General features: G+C 40.4%; 1 protein-coding gene across 3 annotated transcripts; it reads right to left on the bottom strand.

Annotated features, from left to right (window-relative positions):
- Nucleotides 1–31: 31 nt before the first annotated feature.
- On the bottom strand, nucleotides 32–22,892 carry MLC1 (modulator of VRAC current 1). Of its 3 annotated transcripts, XM_081023789.1 has the most exons (14): nucleotides 22,728–22,863; nucleotides 21,699–21,768; nucleotides 20,154–20,291; nucleotides 19,114–19,297; nucleotides 13,698–13,787; nucleotides 10,414–10,467; nucleotides 10,202–10,303; nucleotides 8,974–9,075; nucleotides 7,033–7,104; nucleotides 6,803–6,919; nucleotides 5,147–5,203; nucleotides 3,941–4,063; nucleotides 1,750–1,917; nucleotides 32–658 (listed from the first exon to the last, which is right to left on the bottom strand). In XM_081023789.1, exons 4-14 carry the CDS (start codon nucleotides 19,291–19,293, stop codon nucleotides 584–586), a joined length of 1,140 nt encoding a protein of 379 aa, XP_080879915.1. In that variant the 5' UTR covers nucleotides 19,294–19,297; nucleotides 20,154–20,291; nucleotides 21,699–21,768; nucleotides 22,728–22,863; the 3' UTR covers nucleotides 32–583. The 3 variants fall into 3 exon arrangements, with proteins under 3 accessions (XP_080879915.1, XP_080879916.1, XP_080879914.1); XM_081023790.1 differs by lacking the exon at nucleotides 21,699–21,768 and having other exon boundaries at nucleotides 22,762–22,892; XM_081023788.1 differs by lacking the exon at nucleotides 21,699–21,768 and having other exon boundaries at nucleotides 22,728–22,873.
- Between the last annotated feature and the right edge of the window lie 46 nt (nucleotides 22,893–22,938).

The raw sequence follows: 22,938 nt of genomic DNA, 5'->3' as shown, positions 1-22,938 counted from the left end.
CAATCAACAACAATGTACACCTAGAACCGACTTGTGATAAAGATGTTTATTTTATACAAAAGTAATATGCAATTCTTAAGGACTTAACTCCTACAAAAGTGAAGTTTATAAGCAAAAGCATCAACGATGACACGCATTTGTAACTTTATAAATGTGTCTGTTAACATCAACTGAATACCAGCAGTTATATTAGTTCTCTTGCAATAAGCAAGACCTACCACACAGTTACTTATGTTTAGCTGTTCAGATGGACTTAATTTCTAATTGGCAGTTTCTGGTTGTAGAGTCGGTTTGCAATTAAGATGCTAGTACTCTAAAATGAAAGACACACTCTGTTGAAACAAGTTGTGTTGCAAACTTGAAGCTATGCTAATTTCTAAGTTATTAGAAAGGCATGAGAGAGGTTTTAAAGGAAGATTGCATGGTGCTAACATTCTGACTAAATTCTACTATTTGGAAACCACAGGGAAGTGGTCAGTAGGGCTGTCATGATGTTTGTGACTGTGCCCATAACACTTGCAAATGCAAAGGCTAGCATGCCCTTATTCCAGCAATTTTCCTGCTTCAGTTTCCTAAATCCAGATTACTGGGCCATTTGCACTACAACAGCTTTCCAAGCCTTCTCTTTGTCGAAATCCTTCATGCTGTTATTGGAAACCTGCAAAAAATAAATAAATTCAAACACTGTTATTGACAAATTAGAATGGAAGAATCCAGACTAAGGGTAAATCATTAGATGTGTGATCACATTTCCACGTCTTGCATTTTTATAAGAAAGTAGTAACAGTGAAGGGGCACAGGTGGCGCAGTGGGTTAAACCACAGAGCCTAGAACTTGCCGATCAGAAGGTCGGCGGTTCGAATCCCTGCGGCGGGGTGAGCTCCCGTTGTTCGGTCCCTGCTCCTGCCAACCTAGCAGTTCGAAAGCACGTCAAAGTGCAAGTAGATAAATAGGTATCGCTCCGGCGGGAAGGTAAACGCCGTTTCCGTGCGCTGCTCTGGTTCGCCAGAAGCTGCTTAGTCATGCTGGTCACATGACCTGGAGGCTGTACGCCGGCTCCCTCGGCCAATAAAGCGAGATGAGCGCCGCAACCCCAGAGTCGGTCACGACTGGACCTAATGGTCAGGGGTCCCTTTACCTTTACCTAGTAACAGTGAAGATGCCTAATCCAGATTGGGACTGCAGTGCAGGGTAAAAGGGATCTAACCCCTTCCTTCATGCCATTTTCTTCACCAAAAATGCCCCCCCCCAACTGCTGTTTGCCCAGGCAGCTTTGGAGGCACGTATCAGTTTCTCTTTGGGGGTATTTAGCCATTTCAGGGGGAAATTTTCATTGAGAAAATGGCATTGGAGGAAAAACTTAAAACAACCCCCCCTCCCACTTTACTGCAGTCCCAATCTGAATCAGGTCCTCTCCCTAGATTAAGCATAAGTGGTAAACCAAGAACAAACTTAGTTACAGCTTGTGGTTTGCCTGGAACTATGAGCCTGGGTCTGGAAGTAACACAAGCCAAACCATGGCTTAGTTCCAGACAACATGGCTTAGTTCCAATAGGAGCACTGTAGGCAAAATCTGCAGTTTAGGAACCCACATGTTTGCTCGTTCACACTTAGCCATGTCAATATAACATTCACTTAAAAAATAAATCTGTATTTTAAAGAAGAACTGTGATGGGTGCTGGCAATGAAACCGAAATGATCAGCAACATTCCATGATTACACCAATTTTAAAGTGAAATCACCCCTCACCTCTGTTGCTTTGTACTCTTGTTTGTTCATCTGTGGCACAGCCCACACTGAATCCCGCATCTTCATTTTTGCCTTGAAGCTTACACACAATATGACAGTGCCAGTAGTCAGGAAAGCTTGAATTAACAGCATCAGCATTAGAAGCAGGAGGAGCACGTCGTAAGACTGCTAAAAAAATAAATACACACATAGAAAAGGCTTTAGCCTTTAGGTATGCTAACTGTTACACACTTTTCTGCCTCCAAAGGTCACATTTACTGGAGGCACCTGCAATGCTCTGGTTTCCCCTTACTTCCAATATCAAACTTCTATATCCTTAAAGGCCATTCTGTCCTGGTTTGGGAGTCAGCGGCATATTTTGTCACCATTTATTAGCATGAGTTTTCCAATATGAAGTGTGAATGCCCAGGCATACCACATTCAAGTGTATATATTTCCTTATTATGTGAGTGCAAAATGAAACAGATTTACAAAGTTTTTCCATAGTTTGACTTGTTAGAAAACAGATTTTTACTTATTCCTCCTTCTCTCTCTGTGCCCACCCATTGCCAACTCCCATGCAGTCTCTAAGGGCTATGATCAGCACTTGTTCCCACTCAGGGCTCAGGCAATTGGTAAGGAGGGGTGCCATTGCATGCCTAGCCTCTGGGCAAGATTCATTGCCCACTGACCAGAAGGGAAAGGGGAGTTAACATGATATGATAGAGCCAATTCAGTGCTTCTGCACACTGATAACCTCCCTACAGTGGTACCTTGGTTCTCAAACGCCTTGGTACTCAAACAACTTGGAACCGAAACACTGCAAACCCAGAAGTAAGTGTACCAATTTGCAAACTTTTTTCAGAAGCCAAATGTGCTCCATTTTGAGTGTTACGCTTCCGATTTGAGTGCCACACTTCCATTTTGAGCGTTATGCTGAGGTCTGTCTGTTTTTGCTATTTATTTTGCGTTTTTGTGGCTCTTTTTTGTGACTGTGTGGAACCCAGTTCAGCTACTGATTGATTGTGTGACTGCAGTACATTGTTTATTGCTGTTTTAGGGGTTGTTTTCAAAAATCTGGAACAGATTAATCTGTTCTGCATTACTTTCTATGGGAAAGCACACCTTGGTTTTGGAACGTTTTGGTTTTGGAACAGAATTCCGGAACGGATTAAGTTTGAACGGATTAAGTTTGAGAAACAAGGTACCACTGTATCGCCTTCCAGTTCTCCCTCGCAGAAAGCAGCAACTATGGGCCACAGTTTGTATATGTCTTATAGTCATTAGGGAAATTATGGGGAAACCACAAAACATTATGGCAGATCTGCTGTACTCCTTATATACTACATACTTACTTTAAATAATTGCTAACACTGGGTATAAATTGGCAAATCATCTCCTGATATTATAGGAACTGAAGTTGTAGTTTATACTTCCCCAACTCTTATAGTGCACAAGAAATAATAATTTATGCATTACAGTGTGTACAAGAATAAGGACAGTGCATAAACTCAAACAGTAGTAGTAGCATAATACCTTGGGAAAAGGCCATGTACCCTATGCTTCCGTATCTCATATTTTAAAATGGCTGAGACCTTTGTTTTGGACATCTGTGGTTGGGAGTCCCAGCACATTCCGTTACCACAGCACATTAAGTAATCATACCTGGCAAGAACAAACCTGTCATGCTTTACAGTAGGACTGAAATTATTTCCTGAAACTGACGTTCTTGGCAAGATGCAAATTTGCAAGCAACAGATAAACAGATTTCAATCAACTGATAAGCATCTCTAAAACATCTCAAGAACTAGAAATTGCACAAGTGATATCACAGGGGGGAAATGTTACATACATTCACTAGCTTTTACTTAGCCAGCATGCTATGGTAAACTGTAAGAATGCAGCCAAATAATGTATAGGTAATTTAAATATGCTCCACTCCCTCTCTGATCTTGCTTCCCTTTGGCTCCTGATCCTGGCTCACAATTTCTCAGCCTCAAAAGCAATCCTGCTTGCACACAACACAATACTCCTACTTCTCTCCCTACGTGTTCCAAAGTCACACATAAAAAAACCTGAATCACAGCATTTATAAAAGTTAGGACTATGTAGAATAGAAAGCAGTAGTTTGTATGGAACATTGTGGCCTTGGTCACAATACACTGACAAGATACATTGATTGTTTGCTTGGTAATTCAAAAGCAATACATACTTTAACTGTTGGTGGATAGTTTTTAAAGATGTCAACAATTCGCATGATACTGAAGGACAAGTATCCTGAAGCTGTGAATAATAATGGAGATGTAACACTGCTTATGGCAATCAGGACTTCTACCTAAAATTAAACATAGAATTGTGATTAGATAGATATTTGTTATTAATTAAAAAAAGATTCATGTTGTATGTATTCTTGTTTCTCTGAGCAAGCTTGCATAAATGAAGTTTTTTGCAATTTATTCATAAAAAGAAAATCAAAATGTGAGCTTAGTCCCTGGAAAAGTGAATGAGGAGTATGAAGTATTTACAATGATGAATATTTTAGAACTCATATTAATAAGTGTGTATTCAGAGCACCCAAGGTATTCGTAACATCCAGACAAAGGCCCAGTCCCCTCTAAAGAACTGCATGCTGTGTTCCATTTGTGTGGTGCTTTGGATAATTGTGAATAAGGGAGAAAGACAACAAAACAGATATGGGGGGAAAGGAGAGTAAAACATTACACACGCAGCTGGGACCAAAAGTGATTACAGATATACTTAGACTGCATTCCTAAGCACACCTACTAGGAAGTACCATTGAAACCAATGGAGCTTATTTTTGAGCATTACATAGCATTACACTATTAAATGCTTACAGACTCTCCAGCTTTGAAATGCATCACAGCATAGGGAGAGATATAACTATGTATGAAAAAGCCAAAAAAACAGAGCAAGTGAAAGAAAAGATCATAAAGTTTGATACTGTATGTGAGCCAGTAAAGAATTCTCACTATGCTTTATGTAGCTAATGTAGCAGATGGTAACATTTTGGATGGAATGGAGAGCATCAAAGTGCAATAAATAAGGATTGCAATGTTTTTGGACGTAGTACAGAGCATTTTGACCCACTATTAATTTCCTATCCAATCAGTTTTTGAAGAAACATAAACATCTATAAAGCCATTTTTTTGGAGATCACTAAGGCATCACTGTACACCCAGAAGATAATGATTCCATTATGCCTCCTTCATAAACTGTGTGAAAAAGTATCATCACTCTCTGGCCCAAAGGAAGAGATTTGAAATGGCAGAAATGTTAAATCAGTCTAGTTGCTGTTCAGTTTTCAGAAAGTTCTACTGGACCTATTTTCACCATAACATTTATGATTGCATCAGTTCATTGAAGTACTTCCACCAGACTGTTTTAACAATATACTTACCAAGCATTTGCTTGGATATTCAGCGGCAACATGACTTGCAATGGCACTGGGAAAACACTAAAAAGAAACTAAATATGAGAAAATGTTCAGGACCAATCAGGATATATTTTGGTTGAGCAGTGCCTATTAGCAAATATACTGATTACCCCAACTGCACTTCCAATGATTTCTTGTTGTTTTATAAGGAAAAGGGTGCTTTTCAAGGGGCACTAGGACACCACCAAGTAGGCAACATATTCCTGCTGTTGCTTGAGGCAGGATTCACTCCAACAGAATCTCTGACTGACCCCCTCCTCTGAAGTACTAGCAAACTTGGCCAGAGAGTGAACTATCACTCCAGTAAGGGGGGTGGGAATCAATCAGAGATGCTGTTGGAGTGAAGACACTTTTTCCTGCTTTGAGAAAGAGAAGGAACATGCGCCCCACTTTGCAGAGTCCTAGTGCCCACTGGAAAATTATAAAATACACACTATCTACCTAACTGATTTCAAGAGTAACCCAGTGCACATTTATTCAGTGGTATGTCCAGCTGTATTCAATGGGGCTAGAAAAGTCGGCATTTGATTATAGCTCGAATGGGATATACCATCTCAAACTCTTATCTGCACCAATATGTTGTATGTATATAGGATTGAAGGATTGGTTTGGATGATGCCAGTGGGTCCCAACCAAACCTATAATTGTGTATCTGTAAGACATGGTCTACACTGGAAGTAACTGCTGAACTGATCAAACTAGTTTCTTTTAAGTTAATGGTCATTGCCAGACTTGTAAATACATTTTTAACGTGTCTAAATAGTTAGCCATAATGCTATAGAAACAAGTTAATGCTAATTAATGCTGCTTCTGGGAGGAGGGAATAAGCCCCCCCCTCACCTGGCTGAATGCCACTTCACCTTGTGCGAAGGAGAACAAGAAGCAAAGAGCTAGCCTTTGTGTTAGACTGTTAATGAAGTGAGTCCCTCCATCTTGTACTCAGGTTGTATATATGTGTAAATAAGACCACATATTCTAAATAACCAACAGCCTTCATTCTAAGGAAACAGACCCTGGATAAATGCTAGAATCTCTCGTTAAGCTATTTGTTCTTTTTTCTGATTCATATTCCTTGATTTTTACTAGATCACACACCTTTCTGAATCTAGTTGTTGTTTTTTTTAATATGCCTGACTACAAAGGACCTGGGCTCTTTTCCAAATAGTCCTGTAAATTAAGACACCATGTGGTCTTTCAATTAATTCATACTCTCAGCACAAGGATTTCCACTTGTGCAACAGAACCTTTTCCTCTCTCTCCTCCCTGCCTGCATACCCTAAATCTCTTCTGGGGGTTCTCCCAGCCCTCCAGAACAGATTTGGGGAGGGGTGCACACAGGAAGATGAGGGGGAAAGTCCACTGCACAAGCAGAAATCATTGTGTAGATGAAGCAAGTTGGTTGAATGCTGCTCAAGAGTACCAGCCTTTCTTATCTGTACAGAATGCTGTTACTTAAAGGTGTACAAATGGTGTTAATAATAAAGTGTGACAGTTTTACAAGAATAAGTAGAATGTTCCAAATATATATGTATAAGACACTGATGGTACATTTAAAAACCTGTTATTCATCAAAGTGAACAACAGTTTATAAAATGTTATATTCAATGATGTAATACTTACAGCCACTAAAATCCAAAAGAAAGTTACTGAAAGATATGGCCCTGAGACTAGCACATCCATATTCAAAGCTATTATTCCACCAAACACAGCAGAAATTCCAATAATCACTTCAATTACCTAAAAAAGAAGAAGAATTTGCTTGGGATTTTTATATAATAAAAATATATTATATAAAATTATATATAATTCATAGCAGATTCTTAGAGACTGATAAAACAAAGATCTCTTACTGAATAGGATTTTAGGATCCGTGCTGGAAAGCTGACATTATTCAATGTGATCGCACTATCATACATTGTCGTCTAAAAGGGGGGAAAAGATGATCAGAGTAAATAAACTATTAACCAAGCATTAGTCATCTGGGTGTAGAAGCTACCCGCAGATTGGAAGAACTTACAACTTGGTAACTTACAACTTTATGTTTAAAAACTTAAAAGGGAATTCATGTTTGAACTCATGCAACCCATAACACACATAGCTGTGTGTGTTTTATGTGAAAAGGACCTTTTCCTCCTGCTGCTTCCATCTGTGTGCATAAAATACTAAAATACAAGACATACCAGCATAATTTCTCCCTCTCTCCCTGTCAAGATATACAAATCTATCCATCTACATATCTACACATGTACGTATATGTACACAAGTATGCCTGTTCATTAACATGAACCACTCATGCTGAAGTACTGCAGCTGAAATGTCAATACCATTCATAAAACAGCTTGCTCAGAGGGAGGATTACATAGATAGGGGATTAGTTCCAGAGATAGTGCAATGAAAGAAATTCTGGCAGCTGCACTGTTCTGCAAACTGTTAAGCAATAGCTAGCAGAAAACTAGGCACAACAAGGAGTTCAAGTGTGCATCTTGAGATGTTGTGAAAGACCTTGTCCAAGAAATTGTGCAACACCTTGTGCTAACACCGACACAGCTTTCAGTTCTCTTTTCTCGTGTACGCATATTGTGCTAAGGGAGGAAAAATCATTCAGCTACCTAAGGTTAGCTAGATAGAATACATTGTTTGAGAATTTTAGTCTTACTCTTCTACTGCAAGCAAGTTTTGTTAGTTTTTATGGTGAAATAAGGCTGTTTCATTTTGTAGCTCCCCGTTTCCTTGTGTTCTGTAATTTTCATATATCTACATGGGTTAATATGCTAGCAAAGCTATAGACCAGGCACATCCAAAGTCCATTTTGGGGGCCTAATCCGATCCGCTGGTCGGTTTAATCTGGCCCCTGTGGCAGTTTATTTCCTGGGGTAAAATCCTAAAAAAACTTCAACAACTTCAATCCTAAAAAATGGTCAGCAACTTTGGTTATCCCTTTGGTCAGCCCTCACGGCCCTTCACTTCATCAAATCTGGCCCTTTTTGAAAAAAGTTTGGACATCACTGCTATAGACAATACATCGTATGGAGATGTTGGACTGCCTGAACTATATATAACTATACAGGCCCAGTGTATTCACAAGAAAATTGCTACAGCAAAGATAGATTTTCTGTACTTGTAGACGTTACAATGTGGATATTGATTTAGGATGCAACGTAAACCTTGGCCGCTGCCTGGTGGGGCTTAACTGAATGGCAGAGTCACAGTTACATCCACATCCTTGCTGCATGTACCTGCCTGGGCAAAAGGTGGGGTGCCAGCCTGGAGTTGATGCAGCCATCAGGCCCAATGCCATCATGTGACAACAATGAGGCTGGCTTGGGATGGCTCAGTCCCTCCATGCCCCATTTGGTGAGCCAAACAAGAAGCTCCATGCCAGCAGAATAATGCTGGCATTACTTCACAGTGAAGACTGGCAAGACTAGACAGAAGAATATCTCTGTCCAATCCACCACCACCGAGCCCAGTACAAAGTGGGGTTGCATTGCACTGATAATCTTTGAAAGTAGCATGTGCTAACTGGAAAGGAAAAAGGAAGCTCCTGATCTCACTGCCAGAAAGATGTTTGTATGAAATCTGTAAAGCTCATATAAAATACAGAAAAAAGGAGTTATTCCCCAGCAGAAATGCACCCCCAAACCTCCAATATTCAGTAGTACACAGGCATATGATATCATAGCTATATGACAGAATCACAGTGACTATGTTTCTGAGGCAGTATGCAAATATGAAGTAGAGATTGTAGAAAGCCTTTAGGCTGTTTTAGAAATATTTAAGGAAAAACTTACTTTCTTCCTCCTGCAGCACTCCTCGTTAAACCTTGCTGAAATTATTACAGTAGTTGCCATGAAAATTTCCAGTAGAATGAGGAGAATCAAGTTGAAATTTATCTGTGCATAAAAGGTATTAAAAAATTTTAGATTAACATAAACTTATCTACATAATTACTATAATGTCACCCGGTCCAATCCAGAGCATGACCTTTGCAATGGAGCACTTGCAATGAAAAATGGAACCATGGGAGCACCATTGTTGTGGCTTCTCATGAAGTTTGGCTAACCATTCTAGTTTAGCCCCTCTAAACAGGGGCTTTGCATTGGCATACTTAAAACTGGATGAACCATATAGGGAACCATTTCACACAAACCTTCCATGTGGAACAGGATCAACACAGTTATGGTTTTTCAATGGCTAGCATAATGCAAATGCAACTTTTGAATCAGGCCTAGAATAGCTCGCTCAATTTTTTATACCTAGAGTTTTGAGAATGAGAATTGCTAGCAATCTGCTTGATATGTCTGATCATTTGTTGCTTGAACTTTAAGAACCAATAATAATATAGCAAGAAAAGAAGCGAAAATGAAATGCCCAAACACATGCCAGCATTAAAACATTAAAAGTATTTTCCTATAAAGTCTCTTCAGATTTAAAAACAAAAGCAGCAAATTATGAAATAGTGCCTAAGTAGTTGTCAGGGAACTGACATCAGAGCGGGAGGCGAAGAGGAGGCTCCTAGATGATGCTGGAGAAGGACCCAGCAGCAGGGGGAGAAGCAGCTCAGTGGAGGGGGAAGCATTTAAGCGCAACAACAGGAACAAAAGTGGGCAGATGGGGAAATCGGAGAGAGGGCTCACGGACTCTTCACTGGAACTCAGTGAGGAGGGGACAGGTCCTCCGCTACCTACGCCCTCCCTGCGCAGAAGGCTCCCGCGCAGTGAGAGGCGGAGGAGACTGGGTGTCAAACAACTCTTATGTTGGAAGAGATTCAAGAAACGCCCACTGACGGATTCTGCTAGTGACTGAGACAGTCATGATTAGAAAGGGCTGTGCAGTCAGAAAGGTTTGACAAGGCAAATTAGCCTAGAGAGGCACCAGTTTACGCACGAGTAACTCATACTCATCACAGTAGTGTCTGATTAACTTTTTGAAAGATTATATATATACAATGAACAAAATAAGCAAACTCAATATCAAATAAACTAATTATAGAATTAATCTTTATTGTTAAGAACTCACATTTACTGCTGTAGGGTTCAAGACAAGTTTGCATCCAAACCAAACTAAACATGTTGTGGTAATAGCAAATGTAGAAACAAACAGCATCTGGAAATTGGGTATCTGTAAAAACAAAAACAAAAAACAACACACACACATTAAGAATATTTCATTTTTGCTTTAATTAAAGAAATTAACTGTTAACAGTCATTCCAAGCTTATAAAGTACTTACCACATTAACTTTGTTTCGGGCTATGGCAAAACTCACAGCTGCTGAGGGAATACACTGGAGAGAAATTAATGAAAATTAAGAGTACAATTTACTAACTAAACTAGAATTTCATGAATAATAAAATTTCCCACTGAGTATAGAATAGACATACTTTGCCTATGTGAACATAGTAAATCACAGCAAAAGCCTCATCTCACCCATAAAGCTTTTGGATAATTTAGGCAAACCCATTATCTTTCAGGCTAAATTTTTGTTTGTTTGTTTGTTTTTTTCTCTTTCTGAAACCCACTTTTTCTGTCTCTTCCTCCCTCATCTCTTCTGGCAAGTCTGAACTTGCAGAGGCCTTTTGAAATTAGGCTGCAGATTACCTACCACTACTGCCCTAAACATAAACTGTGATAAAGATAAGAGTCACAATCCAAAGATCTACTTAAGATGTTCCCAAGGGCTTTAGCACATGAGAGGGGACCACTGACTTAAAACAAAACAGCAGACCCCAAATAACCCAAACACATTTTTTTTTTGAGACCTACACTCTGTTTCAAAAGTGATTTGCCATGGAGTGACGGGAAGGTGAATGTTTGTTAAACGCATCCAAAAGCCCTGTGACACACATGATGCATGGTGCAATGAATGCACCCTGAAAAGTGCTACAGATATGAAAAATAATCATAACAGAAAATAAGAACATTGTTTTAACAAAATCCACAATGGCCTCAATCCAATACAGGGATGGACACATTTAAACTCAGTTCACTGAAATAAATGTGTTTAAGAATGCCTAATTCTACAGCATCTTAAAAAGCAGAGACATCACCTTGCCAACAAAGGTCCGTATAGTTAAAGCCATGGTTTTCCCAGTAGTGATGTATGGAAGTGAGAGCTGGACCATAAAGAAGGCTGATCGCCAAAGAATTGATGCTTCTGAATTATGGTGCTGGAGGAGACTCTTGAGAGTCCCACGGACTGCAAGAAGATCAAACCTATCCATTCTTAAGGAAATCAGCCCTGAGTGCTCACTGGAAGGACAGATCATGAAGCAAAGGCTCCAATACTTTGGCCACCTCATGAGAAGAGAAGACTCCCTGGAAAAGACCCTGATGTTGGGAAAGATTGAGGGCACAAGGAGAAGGGGACAACAGACGACGAGATGGTTGGACAGTGTTCTCGAAGCTACGAACATGAGTTTGACCAAACTGCGGGAGGCAGTGGAAGACAGGAGTGCCTGGAGTGCTGTGGTCCATGGGGTCACGAAGCGTCGGACATGACTAAACGAGTAAACAACAACAACAACAATTCTTTCAGACTGTACAGTGAGCAAATGTTTAATGGAACTTGGAAGGCTTGATACCAAGGTGGGTATGAGGAACGAGTGGCCCTCTGGATGTTGTTGAACTCCAACTCCCATCCAACATGGTCAATGGTTTTCTGTGAATAGCAGAGAGATAAGATGCAGCTGACTGTTTGAGGCAGCTGGACCAGAACTGTTGCCCCTTGGTCAGCACCCTGTTGGCACCCTGTTTTCCATTAAGCTACAGAGATATAGGCAGATAGGTATCAGGTAAATATGGTATGGTTGCTTTGTGATACAGTAGCAGGCTTTATTCCCTCTCAGAGTTCATTTCCTCTTGCCCTGAAGTTGTACTACTCGACTAACTGGAGCAGGATCTCTTGCGCTACCAATATGACTGGGGAAAGCGTTTCCTACCCCAAGATTAGCCTAACCAGAACAGGATGAAGCAATGTTCTTGTCCTTCCTCTTTATAAAGAGGTAAAGGTAAAGGGACCCCTGACCGTTAAGTCCAGCCGCAGACGACTCTAGGGTTGTGGCGCTCATCTCGCTTTACTGGCCCAGGGAGCCGGCGTACAGCTTCTGGGTCATGTGGCTAGCATGACTAAGCCGCTTCTGGTGAACCAGAGCAGTACACGGAAACTCCGTTTACCTTCCCGCCAGTGTGGTACCTATTTATCTACTTGCACTTTGGTGTGCTTTCGAACTGCTAGGTTGGCAGGAGCAGGGACCGAGAAACGGGGGCTCACCCCACCACGGGGATTCGAACCACGACCTTCTGATTGGCAAGCCCTAGGCTCTGTGGGTTAGACCACAGAGTCACCTGCATAAAGAGGAGAAAGCCGTTATTCAGTGCCCAAGCCATCTAGAGCAGCAAAGACCAGCAGTAAAGGCCCATGGTGCATGCCACCCTTCTAATTCTGTTTCTGGATCAACTGAGTGGGCCTTTTGCAGCCACTTTAGAACCTGTAAATCTGTCACAGTTCCTCCTGTTACTTGACCTAGTCAACAATGGTAGATACCCATCTTCATTTATACTCACTGACTTCAGTATAGAGCCTACCCTTGAGAGCATGTCTTGGATGGTTCCAGTGTCACAGCTGAGCCCCACTTTCTCATCATCTAAAATCACCCAAAGCACAGAGTCCCGTTCACACTGAATTGTCACAGAATTTGGCTCCTATCCACTTGAACTATCCATGACTTAGGGCTACACTCTGATGCATTCATTAATATGCCAGGAGATTTACTTCCAAGAAGAAATTATTATTATTACTATTCATAATATTTATATACTTCTCTTCATCTGAAGTTCTCAGGGCGGTCCACAAGATTAAACATCAGTTGCTCATTGGCAATACATGAATTGATAAAGTCAATGTCTTCCATGTTGCAGTAAGAAAGGATAGAATACATAGGACTGGGTTTTTAAACTTCCACTGTAGCTAAGAGAATCATTTGGACATAACTCACTCAAGTCCCATTGGTGTCATAACTAATTTAACTGAATCAGGGCCTTTTGTGTGTGTGCACACGAGAACACACTAAGAACAAAACTCAAAAGACATCATCCAGAGATAAAAGTTACTTACACAACCCTAGCTTCATGCTTACAAATATACACGGAGAGAGAAGGAAATTTATATGATTCTCTGTGCCCCTGATATTTGCTCATGTGATGTTTCATTACATTGTTTATTTGAAAATAAATAACACACAATAACTAAACATTGCATCTGCTATTATAAAGCAAAAGGGGGGGGGAGAAACCAAGTGTTTAATTGGCAAGCTGCTGCCAATTATTTTAAAGCAAACAATTTCTCTGAAATCAAGAGTGAGGAATTATCTAAAGAGAGCATGTGTTAGCAGTTTAATTCTGGATCAAGTGGTATATCTGAGATAAGGCTTTTGAAGCATAATGAAAATGAGAAAATTGAATTATATTTCTAATTTATATTTCTAGACAGCCACAGAAATTAAAAGGAATGCTTACTGAACCTGCTGCACAGCGCAAGTAATCCATTTCAGAAGGAAAAACATTCCCCAAATAAAGTGAAAATCCAGAGGTAACAAGGATGCAAGTCTGAAATGAAGAAATTACATTACTTTATTAGCATAAATTATATAGCTAAGCAACTTCATGAGAATTGGCAGTTCTTTTCAAAAATACAAATACTAGAACCATTAACAATTGTTTCTCTGTGTTAATGATACTGAAACCAAACATCAAAAGATCTTTATAAGTCAAAAGAACATGTTGTCTTGCTGCTAAGTTCTAGAACTATTATGCAATGACTTGGCAACAATATAAAAGAGTAACAACTTAGGAAGTGTTCGTATTTAATTAAATAAAAATAGATATTAATAAATACATTGGATTTGTGGGAAGATTCACACAAACAAGCACTTGCTCTGTGTGAGAGGGAGAGGGAGGGAAGTGAGAGGGAGGGGGTGGTTAACCTTGCCTGATTTGCTACTCCTGCTCTCCAAATTGTACACACTTCATCCCCATTTACATGTAGCTTTTACATGCTACATCTGAGGATTTTAATAGGATGCCAAATATCAGTTTAGATCCATATGTGAGACAGGGGAAAAACTTGAGAAACTTGATGTAAAGAAGCAGAGAGTTGAGCCCTCTCATTTCCCCCACCCCATGACCGCTTCTTTGCTCTAAATTCACAACCCAAAACTACATGTACAGTAAATAATAATAATAATAATAATAATAATAATAATAATTTATTATTTATACCCCACCCATCTGGCTGGATTTCCCCAGCCACTCTGGGCGGCTCCCAACAGAATATTAAAAACACAATAAAACATCAAACATTTAAAACTTTCCTAAACAAGACTGCCTTCAGATGTCTTCTAAAAGTCAGATAGTTGTTTATTTCCTTGACATCTGATGGGAGGGCGTTCCACAGGGCAGGTGCCACTACCCAGAAGGCCCTCTGCCTGGTTCCCTGTAATTTCACTTCTCGTAGTGAGGGAACCTCCAGAAGGCCCTCAGAGCTGGACCTCAGTGTCCGGGCAGAATGATGGGGATGGAGATGCTCCTTCAGGTATACTGGGCCGAGGCCATATAGACCACAACTTACATTCCAGGCATTGCACCTAAAGCCAAAATTGTGTATAGTCAAAACACATTGGGTGCAATGGCTAAGGTTGCCATATTTCAAAAAGTAAAAATCAGGGGAACAAAGTTGTTGAGCTCTTATGGCTAAATCGCAAAAGTAAAGGAAAAAGGAAGTCCTTTGAGCTATTTTAAAGGAAAATCACCAAAAACGACTCTGCCGACATGGGTCACCATACATTCGGATTTGCCCAGACATTTTTGCGATTTCCACCTGGACACTGCTTCTGACTGCAGTATTCTGGCTATGTCCGTATGGCAACCCTAGCAATGGCGGGTGAGATTGCCAGAATTCTCCCCCCCCCCCCACTGTATGTCTGCCCCTTTTTTAATTAAAAATAAAGCCAAGCATGTATAGCTGAATGCACACAAGTTAAATGTGAGTAAGTTGTGTCCATACTGTTTCATATAGTTCTACCCTACAAGTTGGGAATCCTTGAATAAAATGTTTATTTCACACGTCACTTTATACAGTCCTCAGAGAGGATTTAAGTAGGACTCTTCATACTTAAAGAGTTTTAGTGCCTCCACAATGTTCTTTCCCACTGGCCTCCCTTTTGCATCTTTGGCCTCTTTGTACAATATATTTTTACTCACCTCTATGTATGGTGAGAACGAAAGTAAATATTGGGTATACCTCATTCATCAGTTACCCCTCACTATATAAAGAGAGTAATGTTTGCACTGGGAGAGCCCACATTTATTTGAAAGCGGGATTTTCCCTGAGTCTACAATGTTGGGAAATGCCACAGAAATTCAGCTGTTACCTTCTTCACACAATGGGAAGGGGTGTGCAAGTCCTCTGCTCACTCCTAATCTCACTGAACGTAGAGGTAAGAGTAATAATGCTTATTACTCCAAACAGTTTATTTGGATAGTTCCAGACTGTTGCTATTTTGGGGTGGGATTCAATCACATACAGGTAAATTCTGCTTGCACAATTATAGGTGACTGGGAGGTCTTGCACAACAGACTTGTTTTCCCCAAAAGATCAGACTTTTGTGATGTGATAAGGAAAATGCAATGGAAAGTGTGTGATAACATTTTGACACCACCTCGTCTAGCCTCCCTGCAAACAAATTAGAGTGAATGTTCATTGTCTAAGCCAACATTGTCTAATTTCCCTACAAACAACGCAGGATAAATGCCGGCTAAACAGGTCACCTGAAAGCACCCTTAGTCTCTGTGTAATTCTTTCTTTCAGCCTTTTCTAATGCTTGTCATCTCTCTTCCTTATCGTATATTTTACTCCCAAGCACGAGCAATCTTTGGGAATCTCAGTGTTGTAGAGTCTATATATTTTAGCTGGAATCATTGTCTTTGAATAGACTAAAATTGCTCAGTATGTTCATAAAAATAAGTGGAACTCTTTATGATGCTTCCTCTATTGACAGCAAGAGTTCAGCAAAAGATGTCAGTTAGCTGTCACTCGCAGCAACAATTTAGGAAAAAGAAAATCTTACTAAAGCAGTAAATTAAAGTTAACTAAAGAAAATAAGCTCCTTTCTTGGCAGGCATGCTTAACAAAACAATGAAACTTCTCAGCAAAGACAGCTTGTCTACATCTTGTGGCTATGCAGTGAAGCATTCTAAGTATTTTTTTAGTAGTTCTTGTTAAACAAAGTACAGTACTCAGGGGAAATCCTCAGGGTAGTTTCTGTTACTGCTACTACTAAACATTTATTTTGCAACTATCGTGTGCTAGCAGCTTCAGTGCCTAACATTTTCTGTTAATAAGCAAGCATATTGTATTATTTAAATTATTATAGCCACAGTATTCCCAAGAAGTATCAAGAACTATATTTTTCACTTTTATTCTCATGTTGTTGTTGGCATCCGTCTATCTCGACCTCTGGGGGTGAAGTCAAACCGCAGTGTTAGCTGACCTCCTTGGGGTGCAAGCCTGGGCAGTGTGTATGGAGGTCCTGGGTTGCCCAAACAACAAGACTCGCCCTCCCTCTCGACCTCGCTGAAATGTTTGCCACCAGCTCGTATTGGGTTTATTCCTTGGACTTTTCTTCTCCTAATGATATCCCGCAAAACAGCAGAGGTTTAGGATCAGTTTTCCTTCTCCCAGGTTGACTTCCCAGATGGGAAGGGCTACTTTCCCATCTGCCCCTCACTTCCTTCTACAGTACGTGCAGAAACCACTTTCTTGACCATTGGACCAACTACTGGTTTCATTTGCTTAATCTGCTAGAGCCTGTCTTCGCATGCAGGGTAAGTCCCTAACTCACCGAGGCTTTGATACCCATCGGCTACCTTCACCTGGTTTGGCCGGCCAGTCAAAGCTGTTTCCTGGGGTGTGGCTGCTGTCACATGCTGACAGCTTCTAGGAGCCATGGGTGAGAGCTGAGTGCAGGTTGGGGACCAAAGCTGGGCAAACTACCTCACACTGGAGCCAACTTCGGCACCCACAATAATATATTTGTGGGGGCTGCCCTCCCAGTCAATGGGCAAAGTTGAAGCCCTTTGTTGCAGGCACCCACAATCTTCAGCACGAGATGGCACCTATGCTACCTCAGGAGCATGATGTGTGACCCACCAAAGGTACCACTCCTCCCCAACACTTCATAAAGGTAAAGGTAAAGGGACCCCTGACCATTAGGTCCAGTCGTGGCCGACTCTGGGGTTGCGGTGCTCATCTCGCTTTTTTGGCCGAGGGAGCTGGCGTACAGCTTCCGGGTCATGTGGCCAGCATGACAAAGCCGCTTCTGGCAAACCAGAGCAGCGCACGGAAACACCGTTTACCTTCCCGCCGGAGCGGTACCTCTTTATCTACTTGCACTTTGACATGCTTTCAAACTGCTAGGTTGGCAGGAGCAGAGACCGAGCAACAGGAGCTCACCCCGTCGCGGGGATTCGAACTGCCAACCTTCTGATCGGCAAGTCCTAGGCTCTGTGGTTTAACCCACAGCGCCACCCACGTCCCTTTCTAACACTTCATACATCCTACAAATTCATCACATGCTTCAAAACACACCAAGTGCCAAAAACTGGGTGGAATTAACTCCTAGGTGAGTATATATAGGATTGCAACCTATGTATACTTAGACATTTAGAAATGCCAGTTATAAAACTACAAACTATAATAAAATTATTAGCACATTCAGAAAACAAACAAACAAGCCTACAAAAAAAGTCAAACTAAGGAATGTTATTTCAGTGGTAACCATTGTGCATTATAGTCATTTGTGTGGTTTATACATGCATGGTCCATATCGGTTGAAAAGGTTTTGAAAACCTTGAATTTATGCTACCTGCACAATTTAAAATACAATCCAATCACATCTTATGCACATTTAACTCGTGCAATTTCAACCATATGTGGTTGAAGACCAACTGGTTGAAATTCCAGAAGTTAAAGGCAAGCAAGGCAGAATACTTAAAAACTCTTTTTCCGCTAGGTTGGAAGGGACCTAAATGGCACTCTCCTGGTCATCCTGCCGAGAAGGCCTCATTCTGCAGAAAGACCCCTTTATCCTTTTCTCAGTGCAAGAGAGAAGGCAGAGAGGAGTAGTGGAAAGGGCAGCAGAGAGCCTGCCTCACCACCTGGCTGGACATGCAAGAGGTTAATAAGGTGAGAACATAGCCTGGAGAGCACCAGTTTGTCATGTCCCGCACCAGCCCTCTGTGAAAATAGTGTTATTTTGCCATATTATTGGGCTGGCACCAGACGAAGGTGGCGCTGTGGTCTAAACCACTGACATCGGGCTTGCCGATCAGAAGGTCGGCGATTCGAATATCCGCAACTGGTGAGTTCCCATTGCTCTGTCCCAGCTCCTGCCAACCTAGCAGTTTGAAAGCACGCCAGTACAAGTAGATAAATAGGTACCACTGTGGCGGGGAGGTAAACAGTGTTTCCATGCGCTCTGGTTTCCATCATGGTGTTCCATTGCACCAGAAGCTGTTTAGTAATGCTGGCCACATGACCCGGAAAGCTGTCTGTGGACAAACGCTAGCTCCCTCGGCCTGAAAAGCGAGATGAGTGCTGCACCCCATAGTCACCTTTGACTGGACATAACCATCCAGGGATCCTTTACCTTTGACCCAGCCCTCTGTGACAATTGCATCATCTTGCCATACTATTAGGCTTGCACTGGTAGGGCTTAATTCCAGTAAATACTACTTTTAGAAAATCAAAACTTTCCAACTTCAAACAGATTTAATGACATGGGTAATAATGTGATAAAAATCAACCTACTATATTTGCCCAGTACAACCTTACCTATTCAGCCCTGACCAGGCCGGGATAATATTTCATACTTACCCCCATCAGCAAAGAATATATCCATGTTTTATAACTAAAACATGGATGAAACCTCTTTGATAGTTGAAGGTCGCTTGATTTAATATCTGGAACATAATTTCCATTCTCTTGTTTTCCACGCTCCAAGGTTGGCATTCTGTCATAACTAAATTCTTCCCTGTAAGATTCCTCCTTGGTCATGGTGCTTTAAAGTGAAAATAAATGTTCCTTTTATTTCTGAATTTGGAGTTCCCAATAAATCTTACATTGTTTCTATATTTATTCGGGGATCTTGAGCTAAGAACCGTCTTTTTTACTTCAATGTATTTCGAGTTACATATTTCTACAGAACTTTCACATTAACATGGCTAGGATCACATTATTAAGCTGTGTTCCTAACAATTTTCATACTCGAAAGTCCATTCCAAGACAGTAAAAGAGACTGAATTGTGAATTATTAAATACTGAAGATAATTTTAATCACCACTCAGTCCTATACATGTCTACTCAGAAGTCCCACTGAGTTAAATGGGTATAATAGGATTGCACAGTGAGTAACTATTTCAAATTAGTGCACAATTCTGTACTCTACATTCTAATCATATTTAGCAACCCCAGTGTGCAAACAAATCAACAATTATACTTAATATTTCATATAGGCCAGCATACAACAAATTAAATGAGTATAATTCAATATATCCAAACCATTTAACAACTTCTACTTTTTAGAAAGAGCTTGAAATATATATATATATATATATATATATATTCCTAACATTCACTTCTGCATAATTATCAACAGAATGGGAAATAAGCACAATTATGACAACAATCCTATACATACTTCGATGGGAGTAAGTCCCGTCCCATTAAATGTATAGGATTGCATTAAAAACACACTGCATACAGTACTTGATGACATGACAAAATTGTTTGTTGTTATATAAATGCAACTTATCCATTTTACTTATCCCCCCAACTCACTTAGAATAATTATGGAGTATACCGATTACTAAAACTTAACCACATATTTACCAGTTGTTAAAATCTGTTATACTTACATTAAACTGAGAAATTAATATTCAACTTTGAATAGTTTTGTGAGTAAAGTTGTCCGTACACTTTGTTATAGTCTCACTGCTTAGTGATTCATGCTGCCTTTGAAAAGTTTGCTCTTCTACTTTGGCTTTCAACAAGGTCTATTCATACATGGAACAAAAGCACAGCAAAGACCACAGTTAAGCCAGAGAACAGGGAAATGCCAACTGAATTTTAATGAAGAGAACATACTAGAAAATTACTGTACCATATTCTCACAAGGCTGATTCCATGATTGTCTTAGGGCAAGCAAAAATTGAAGCAAAAGTTTCAATATGACAAAGATACAAACTATCTTTGATGTTTAAAATACTTAATACACAGTTTAATCAAGTTATATCTTATGATAGTCATGAAGTTGCAATCCTATACACACTTACTTGGGAGTAGGCCTCAGTAAGACTTACTTTTGAGTAGATATGTATAGAATTGTACAGTAATTAGCTGTTCTCGCTAAATTATAAAACTTTTATCCTCAAAAGCTAGCAAAATTGTAAAATGTGTGATCACAGGAGGGCGGGGAAACTTGAACATAAAAGGTAATTAAATCCTAAACATGTTCACTTGGAAGAAAGTTTCACAGATTTCAGTGGACGTTCTATGTATCCGGACAAGCTTTTATAGTAAATCCCATTGAATGCAATGGGTATTACTAATTCTATACACTTTCCATATTTGCTCATTTTAAGGCAACTATTTTAAAATCTTTCTTCTAAAAAGAGGACATCTGCCACTATTACAGCAAAAATAATTTCTTTGAAGGTAATTAATACTTCATCAAGTACAAAGTATGTTTGGGAGTCCAAAAAATAATTTATCTGTCTCTGTAGTGTTACGACACTAATGAGCTAAACAGTTTCTGAATTTTAGTCAACTTGTAATAGGATTAAAAATCAACTTCAGGCTAAAATGTGAAATGTTTGTAAACATCCCGCAGTATTATCTTACTTTTTTTTTATTAAAAGGTTGGTTAGTCTTTCTGAATTTATGTAGTTACACCTGAGTTAAAACTTGCTACATAAAGTGGCATACATCACACCATCTGAAGGCACCTCATGCACATGGGAATTGTTCCATGTTGCTGGGTTTGTGAGTTTTGTTTTGTATGCATTTCTCCATTGTAACATTGTGCAGCATGGGCTTTTCCACAAGATTTTGCATGAGGAACATTGGTTTGTATTCAACAGTGTCGATCAGTTGACAGTAAGATTTCCATCAGAATGAGAGAAACTTTTCTTCGTGATTTCTGCCACTGCAACCTCCCCATACCCTCCAATATTTCTCCAGTGAAAATATGGACATCCTATTCCATACTACTACTAATAATAATTTTATTATTTACACCCTGCCCATCTGACTGTGTGGCCCTAGCCACTCAAGGAGGTTTCTATCATGTATAAAAATATTAATAAAAAATTAAAACATTTTTTAAAAAACTTGCCAACACAGGGCTGCCTTCAGATGTGTTCTGTTACTTAGTTACAACTTAAGTATTGTTGTATAGTTACTTATCTCCTTGGCTCAGGGGTCACATGACTCCATATCCTCCAACATTTATCCAATGAAAATAGGGATATTCTAAGGAAAAGTGGGACATTTCGGGGTTAAATCAGAAACCGGGGTGGCTTCTGTAAATACAGAGCTGTCCCTGGAAAACAGGGAGGATCTGCGCTCCCACATTTCCTGAAATCTGTTTTAGAAGGTCCCCCAACCATTTGGAGCAGTTTTTGGAGCGGGCTGGAGGGGATATGCCAAAAATTGCACCTGTTCCTTTTCCACTGATGGAAAACCTATTGTCAAGCTTAGCAGTATCAATGGATCCAACACAGAGGCTAAATCTGGATCCGGTCCAAAGTTTGTACACTTACATACTCACAAGGCTCTGATGTCCCCAATGCTACAAAACACACAGCAATGTATCCATGAGGAAATGTACCCAGACACACACTGCAAACTGACTTACAATGCAATCCCATGCATTCTCTATTCCTTTGGTTGATTTGATTGGCATCCAATGCCCTTTTAAAATGTAGGTTTTTTTGGGGGGGTGTTATTGGGTTGCTGTTTTTATTTTGATTATGTATTTTGTGGAACCGCCCTGAGACCTCCGGGTATAGGGAGGTATATAAATTATAATAATAATAATACAGTATTTTGATTTCATTCTGTCAACCACCCTGAGACCTCTGGGTATAGGGCGGTATATAAATTCAAATGCTAATGCTAATAATAATATTTTGATTTTATTCTGTCAACCGCCCTGAGACCTCCGGGTATAGGGCGGTATATTATTATTATTATTATTAATAATAATAATAATAATAATAGCCAACTCCTAGGGCCTGAGGGGACCTCGACCACCCAATAAAATATTTGAGGTGGCCAGGACCCCCCCCCCCAAAGTTGATGGACATTGCCATTCAAAGAGTGTGTCATGTGATCCATTATGCGGGGCGGGGCTTTCCTGCGCCCCCCCCCAAAAAAAACCCCAATATTTGATTCAAATTGGCACCCCTGATGTTAACAATACAGCGTACAGGTACGAGCTGCTGAGGAAACGTAGAGCGTCACCTCACGACCGGAAAGGCTTAACCACAAAAGACCTGGCGCCCCCGTCAATCGCTCTGCAACGGCCGAAGCGCGAGCGGGAAAACGAAATCGAGCGTCGCTACTGCGCTTGCGCCAGCGCGCGTTCTACCTCGCAGGCGCAAGGGCGCGGCTTTATAAGAGCGGGTCCGAGCATGCGCA

This window comes from Podarcis pityusensis (genome assembly GCF_964106645.2).
Source record: "Podarcis pityusensis genome assembly, chromosome: 10".
Taxonomy (NCBI): Eukaryota; Metazoa; Chordata; class Lepidosauria; order Squamata; family Lacertidae; genus Podarcis; species Podarcis pityusensis.
Note: the sequence above shows the minus strand (reverse complement) of the source record. Positions and strands in the feature narration are given on the sequence as shown.